The sequence below is a fragment of the Athene cunicularia genome (genome assembly GCF_003259725.1).
Source record: "Athene cunicularia isolate RWA chromosome 17 unlocalized genomic scaffold, athCun1 chr17_part1, whole genome shotgun sequence".
Classification (NCBI taxonomy): Eukaryota; Metazoa; Chordata; class Aves; order Strigiformes; family Strigidae; genus Athene; species Athene cunicularia.
This window is the reverse complement of record NW_020799122.1, coordinates 1,998,753-2,005,777: the sequence shown is the minus strand read 5'-3', so window position 1 is coordinate 2,005,777 and position 7,025 is coordinate 1,998,753. Positions and strand designations below refer to the sequence as shown.

The window sequence follows — 7,025 nt, the reverse complement described above, 5'->3', positions numbered from 1 at the left end:
CGAGCCGGTGCCTGCGCGGGGGCACCACGGGCGGGTCGCTGCTCCCTGGGTCTGTCGGCTCTTCTAGCGATTCCAAATTCCCGTCATTACCAACCAGTTCTGGGAAGCCACGCAAGAAAGATAACTGGCCAGAGGCCAAGTGCCTCTGCAGAGACCTGCCACGCGCGACCCGGCGTCGCGGGAAGGTGTCGGCACACGCGCGGCCGGCTGGGCCGTGCCCAGGCTGGGGAAGGGCCGAGGGGCCGCCCGGGCCCCCGCAGCCTCCCCGCAACACGCGCCCGGGCGGGGGCAGAGCTGGCGCTGCCCCGGGAGCCCGAGCCCCACGTTTCCTGAGCTCTCTGCAGGAAGAGTCTTGGCCTCAGTGTTTTGGTGACCCAGGCTGTTGCAGCCAATTTCTAAATACTCCTGTGAAATGTTTATTTTGCAATATCTTCTGTGAACAGACGGGCGCTCTCTTGCTAGCGAGGCTCGGGGAGTGCACCGGGGTTTCTCATTCTCAAGGCAGTCTAGAAACTTCACTAGGCATGAAAATAATGAAAATATTATTGTTAAGCACTAGCAGTTGATGTTGACAGTGATCAGCTGTAGGTGCTGGAGCATTACCGGCGCTGAGGTGACACGTCAGCTATTCCTGTGCCTTGTTCAGATGGCCGGACTCCCTCATCACCTGCAGTTTTTAGTTTGGGATGGAAAGTTGAGGATTTTCTTGTGGCACCCCAGCAGTAAGTGGCCCCGTGTTGGGGGGAAGGTGGAGCTGAAGTTCTCCTGGGCCGGGTTACCTGTGGCTAGCCACATCTAGCAGCATCTTCTTGTCAAACTGGGTGTTCACATCATCTTGATGAAAAAGCCTGGTCGTGATGAGCTGGAGTAAGGTTGAGTAAAATGTAAGTGCTGTAGCTTCCAGATATATAATTCAGTTGCAGGGAGATAATACCAAGTTTCAGGAAGGGGTGAAGGTTTCCTCCCGGCTTTGCAGGATTACACATTTTAGCTCCATCTCTCAGGTCTGGAGCTGGATTTTGCCTCTTTCCCACAGATGCTTTGGCAGCAGGAAACAGGAAAGCCTGAACGTTTCAGCACAACTTTCAGGCACTGCAGTGACAACTATAAAACAAGTAAGAATCAGTCCAAGTCCCTCAGCTTAGGGCTGTGCTGAAAATTTTCTGTTCTGGGCTCACGACTTGCTTCCCTGGGGTGCGCTGCCCTGGCGATGCTGCACGAAGGTGGCCAGTTCACTCAGGTGGACCAAAGCCTGACAAAAAAAAAAAAAAAAATGCCCTGAGCTGTCAAGTCCCTCTGCCCTTGTGACATAGAACCTCCACACGGAGCAAGTCTAGGCCAGTTGGAGGCAGCGAGAGGATTGCAGCATCTACCTGAACTCCATCGCAGAACATAAATCTGGGTGGGCTACACGTGACACTTTTTCCTTTTGGTGTTTTTTTTTTTTTTCTTTCCCCACACTGCTAGGGTAACGAGAGAGCACAGGGAGAACCTGGCCAAGCTCGCCAAGCAGTCCACCAACAAGTCCAAAGAGGCCCTGAGAAAGGTGCGAAACAAAAACATCAACCAGATAAAGAAGTTCAAGAACCAAGTGTCTGAAGATACCATCTGGATGCTAGAAAAGCAGGTAAATTTTTTTTTTTTCCTTTCTGCCATATGATGATGTTTCACAGCTCAGTGGTGTGTTTGTCCCAGCTCTTGCTGACAAATCTCCAGCACTGAGAACCCACCTGGGGAACGGGTGGCCCGGGGCTGGATTTTTTGAGTTGGCAATGGCTGTTGTGTTTGCTTTCTCTTTGCAAAATTTGGGGCTTCAATCTCAAAGGCAAATTTATGATACGAACCACTGCAAGCTGACACGGGAAAAAATGTTCCCCAAGAGTTTTCATACTACGAGGGATTGTTGCGCAAACCAACCCACGTCCCCAACGTTACCACCATTTACACAGCGCCTGGCCACTGCGAAACAGCTGGTGTTAATGAGGATTGCTCCAGTTTGTTATTAATGAAAAGGCTAGCAAGATTATCTCTGTTAGGAGTTTTTGGCTCCAATTCAGGAAAATACTTAAGCACATGCCTAATTCCCTAAGAGCAGATGTCACTAAAGTCAATTACTTGGGCATAAACTCAGGCACAAGCCTAAGTGTTTTGCTGAATTGATGCCTGTGAAGGCAGGCCATTACTTTTTAGCTGTTTGTTTATTAACAGCTAAAGTTAGATACATTGCAAATGCTTCGGGACAGTTCTCTGTGTGCTCACAAAAATAAACATTGATATACAGAGCATTTGTGCGAGCAGGAAAAATGGCCATGCTATTGTAACTGAATCCTGTTGGGAAGGAGTTCTCCCAGAGCAGACAGATGGTTTTCTGTATTTGGAGAGGTAGCGTCTCAAGTCTTAATTTTTTGCTTGTACCCAGATTTTTCAGCATGAGGAAAGGTCATCATCATATACCTCGGACCCTGGGAGCGAGCGCATCTTAATCAGTCCTGTAAAAGTAGTGCATAACCCCCCCCACCCCGATGTGCTCCAACCTTTATCTGCACTCACTCAGAGAGGTGCACGCACATTTTGGGCCTGTTTACATGCTTGCCAGAAGACCTGATCTCTGGGCAGGGCTTTAACAAATCACCATTTATTTCTTTTTACAAGAAACAAACATCTGTTACTTGGTGTGTGAGTTCGTAGCGTGCAATAACGCTGCGCTCCTGCTATTACCTAGTTCTAGTAGCGGAAAGATTGCAGGAGGCAGCGAGGTAAGAAGAGATTCTCTGGTGCCAACACCAGCAGGTCTCTAACTCTGCCTTCCCCTGAAGTCACTCTGTTAAATAAGGATCTGACCAAGTCACTTGTGAAGCTCAGACAAGAGTTTGTGTTGCGCGTCTCTGCGGAGCCTCTGGCCAGTCCCTCTTCTCGCTGTTCAGATGCAATGCTGGCACAGCATCACTGAGGGCTGGTGGGAGCCCCCAGGAAGAGCCACTTTTTGCCCCAGCACTATTTTGGGGTTTATTAGGACTTTAGGCTTTGTTTCAGTAGGTGATGTAGTCACTCCTTTCCCTCTAAACTCTGGCATCACCTACCATACGACTCAGGCTTGTACTGTGTTACCACAGATCCAGCAAATGACTGACAGCACTACAGCGGAGATGGACAAGCTGCTGGCAGCCAAGACCAAGGAGCTGCTTGGATAAGCGCCGTCCCGATGGACACACTCCCTCCCCAAGTAAGAGCAGGCAGCCAGGCACGCCGGCAGCACCCCTGCCTGCAGTCACAGCCTCTGGGGGGGCTCTGCCAGACCTCCGGAGCAGCTCTGTGCTTTGGCTGCTCCCATTCCCCTCCTTGGATTGTACTGGAGGGAGCGGGGAAACTCCTCACTGTTCTTCATCCAGGTGGCAACAGAACCGGGTGAACTAAGATTAAAAAAATAAAATGGCAGGAGGGAGGACTGGAGGCTGCTGGAAGGGCTCCCACACGGAAGCTGAGGCGCAGGAGGACCGGCCCGTTTGCGCCCCAGCACCTCGCAGAGGCGAGGACCACGCGCAAGGGGAACCTGCGCTGTCCTGCTCTGAACCTCGACAGTTCTTTTTTCTTAAAATAAAGTGAGAATGAGATGTGGAGGAGCAGCCTCGGATCAGCCAGTTCCTGCTCGCTGTGTCCCCCTGGGTTTACCTGTCCCAAAAGAAGCAGAGCTGCCGGCAGCCCAGCGGGCCCGAGGGAGCTCAACACCGATGGGTGCAGGGTGGGCGGGGAGCTGGGCTTTGTGGTTCCCAAGGCTTTGTGGATGGAGAACAGAAACCAGCGCTGTCAGCGTGGCTGTTTTAGCCAGGACCAAGACCAAAAGCCAACACAGGAACTTTCCAAAACCAGCATCTGCCCTCTCTGACCAGTTCCAAAACACCCACGCGAGCCACTAGTACCATATTTTAGGGGGTGGAGGAGGTAGAAGCAGAACAGGGTCCTGAGGACACCGTGCAGCTCAACTCCTCACCACCAGCAGGTACTTCCCGACAGCAGCAAGCGGCCTCCCCGCAGCCCCGGGGATGGCGAGAGGAGGGAAGGTGGCGGCCAGCCCCGCAGCCCCGCTCCCAAGGCACTGGGGTTCAAAGAGCACAGAGTGCTCTGCAGTCCTTAAATAAACAACTCCCAAAAAGTTAGTTTGTATGCAGTGGGGAGGGGAAGGAGGATGAAGGATTTGTTCTGCTAGGGCCCCACATGTCAACAATTTCTCTGCTTTGTGTATTTTGGCCAAAGCACTTACCATGATAAATGAATAAAGGAAAATGGCGAGCCCAGGGCAGTTACATGGCTCGGTAAATTGCTTTCAGCCGATTATTTCTTTTGACATTTATCAACTAGGCTTTTTTTTGCTGTTGTTGCAGCCTCAGCATCCCAGCAACAGCCTGAGTTTGAGGAGGGTGTCCCTGGTACCTGCCCCGGAGCAGCAGCTGCAGAGCCGGGTGTTTGTCTGAGCCAGGGCAGGTGGAGAAGCTGCTGCGGGCGCAGGCACAGGCAGGGCTGGCGCTGCCCACGCTGGCTTCTCCGGCCTCTTCCCCTTCTCCAGCTCTTTGAGGTGGTGGCTATGGGCTGGTGGAGGCGGGCAGCGGGGCTGCAGGGGGTCACTGCATGGAGGAATTTCACCAACTATTTATTCCTTACCCCCTAGCATCTCACTCCACCTCACATGAATTAAAACAGTGGGAGAACTGCCCCAGCGCCAGGCAGGAGACAGAGCCGCTCGTCCCTCGCTGTGCCTGGTGCCTTTGGGAGGCAGCGGGAGGGGCCCGGAGCTGGGCACACCACTGAGGCAAAACCAGGTGCAAAAATAGCTTTTAAATAGGAAAAAAAGGCAGAGGCCTGTTCTCTAAGAGGCCGCAGCTGACAGCCCCGTGGCAGGGGAGGGTTTGGTAGGTCTGTTTGCATCCTCACCTCACCCCCCACCCCGTGCTCCACATCAGCCAGGAGCAGCCGCAGCCCCCACGGATGCTGCTCTCCCCCCTGGGACCGGCAAAGCAGCGCGTGAGCCCCCAGAGCGGTGCCACTGCAGCCCGTCCTGCTCGCTGTGGGACCTCACGCCGCAGGACCGGGGACAAAACCACCACCTGCAGCCCCAGCACCTTCCAGCCGCACAGGGCCAGGTGCGGGGCAGCGTGCTGGCCCAGGAGGCCACCCCCCGCCTGCCATGGGCCACCATAAAAACCACCCAGGAGAGAGAGGACAGACACTCACTGTGACTGCAGCCAGCTGGCACAGGCTGGCTCTGGACAGGTCCCACTTTGCCTTTTGCTGCATAAATCACCTGCTGCTCCACTCCAGGAGCTGCAGCACAAGGCCTGCCTGCTCCAAAAGCTTCCTCCTCCAGCATCAGCAGGAGGAACTTGGCTCCAGCCTGGCTTGCACCCAGAGCTGATAAGAAGCTGCAGCTGATGCTGTTGGTGGGAGGGGAAGGAGCTCCAGCTGCGCTGAATAACCCTGCAGGGAAAGGGACCATGGGCCAGAAAATGTGTGTAGTGTGGCTCTGATGGCAGTGACGCCACTTTGGCCTCAGCAGCAAATGTGGTGCAGGACAGGGCAGGGGGCAAGGGAGGGCCGTGGCTGGACCCCCCCTGAGCTGTACCCTGGGCTCTCCGGGCCCTGCTGCTCTCGCCGGGAGCCCTCTGTGTGGATCACGTGTGGATCTGAGGCACCATCAGGTTCCCACCTGGCGAGCGCTGCCACGGGCTGGTGGTCCCCAAGGGGTCACGCTCCCAGCACAAGGGGTAGCCCTGTGCATGTCCCCGCTCATCGCACCCCCCGCAGAGACCCGCGCCCCTCCCGGGGCCGCACGGACGGTCACGCTCGGCTCTGCCACGACACCTCGGTTTGCTCTGAGCCACTGAACCGGGGCAGCCACACCGGGGAGGGGGTTGTGGCAGGGACCGGGGCGGGCACCAGCCTCCCGCTGCCTCCCGGACCGAGCCCCGCGGCCGCGGGAAAACACAACGCGGAGGCGAAAGGAAGGAAAAACTCCAAGGAAGCTGGAAGCTCTCGACATAGTTAAAAACCAACATTGCTCTTCAAAATAGATGTGATTGCGCTCCTTGTGAGTCATCGAGCAGAGACACCAAGATTGCTTTGTGCCAGGGACGAGCCCGGGCGCTGATTGTGTGCCGCCCGGATTTGTATAAAACAGACCATGGATGGCATGTCAGAGTTTACAGCTCGCATACATTTTCAACAGTGAGCTTTGCAAAATGTATCAATGTAATCTCTGCCTCCTATATTCCGTGTTGATTAGACACGATTTCTGGCTGGATTTTCAGAAAGCTCAAGTGCTTTTTTAATCACTACAGAAGCTCATTATTGCTTTCCAGTGACTCTTATGTCCTTCACTTCTCCTTTCAGATTAGAGTCTATAGTCAGATGAATATTGGATGATTTCATTACATACAAATGCAATCAACAGTTTTGCATAAATTTCTCCTCTTTTCTTGAGTTTCAATTGACCTCAGCACCCGTGGAGGCAGGCGCAATACACATGTAAATGAGCTGGCGTTGCTGCAAAGACACGGATGCGGAGAAACAAGATAAACTGTCAGATAATATTCAGGATTTTTAAGAGATCAAAAAATACTTCCTCGTTCAGCCGAGCCGTAAAAATGGCACCTTCAGCTGCCGGGAGATTTGCTTTTGTTTTGCTCAGTGTCTGGCTGTGGACAAAGGCCAGGAGCGGCACCGGCCGCTGAGCGCGAGGCTGAGCAGGGCCGAGCTGGCCGGCAGCGGCGGTGCGCGGCGGAATTGGGGTGTCCGCGGGGTTCAGGTGGTGACAGCGCGGGGCTCCTGCTGCCGGAGGAGCCGCTGGTGGGGTCTGGGCAGACCACGGTGCCGGGGAGGTGCCCACCGCAGCCCAGCCTCTGCTGCAGAGCTGGGTTTGGTGGCTGAGCCCCTGCCGATGGTGGGTCCCACCATGGTGTGACCTTCTCAACCTGGGGATGCCAAGTCCGGACCCCCCCCGGACCCCCGTCTCCTCCCGGGTGGCCCCGAGCATC

General features: G+C 54.7%; 1 protein-coding gene across 3 annotated transcripts in view; it reads left to right on the top strand.

Annotated features, from left to right (window-relative positions):
- Nucleotides 1-4,320, top strand: part of MRRF (mitochondrial ribosome recycling factor) — a 14,111-nt gene extending 9,791 nt beyond the window's left edge. For 2 of the 3 annotated variants that reach the window (XM_026860587.1, XM_026860586.1), the window contains 2 exons: nucleotides 1,468-1,627; nucleotides 3,114-4,320. In XM_026860587.1, coding sequence (XP_026716388.1) covers nucleotides 1,468-1,627; nucleotides 3,114-3,191 — 238 coding nt within the window. In that variant the 3' untranslated portion in view covers nucleotides 3,192-4,320. The remainder of the gene's footprint in view (nucleotides 1-1,467; nucleotides 1,628-3,113) is intronic. The other variant, XM_026860588.1, reaches the window with a different exon arrangement.
- Nucleotides 4,321-7,025: the final 2,705 nt, after the last annotated feature.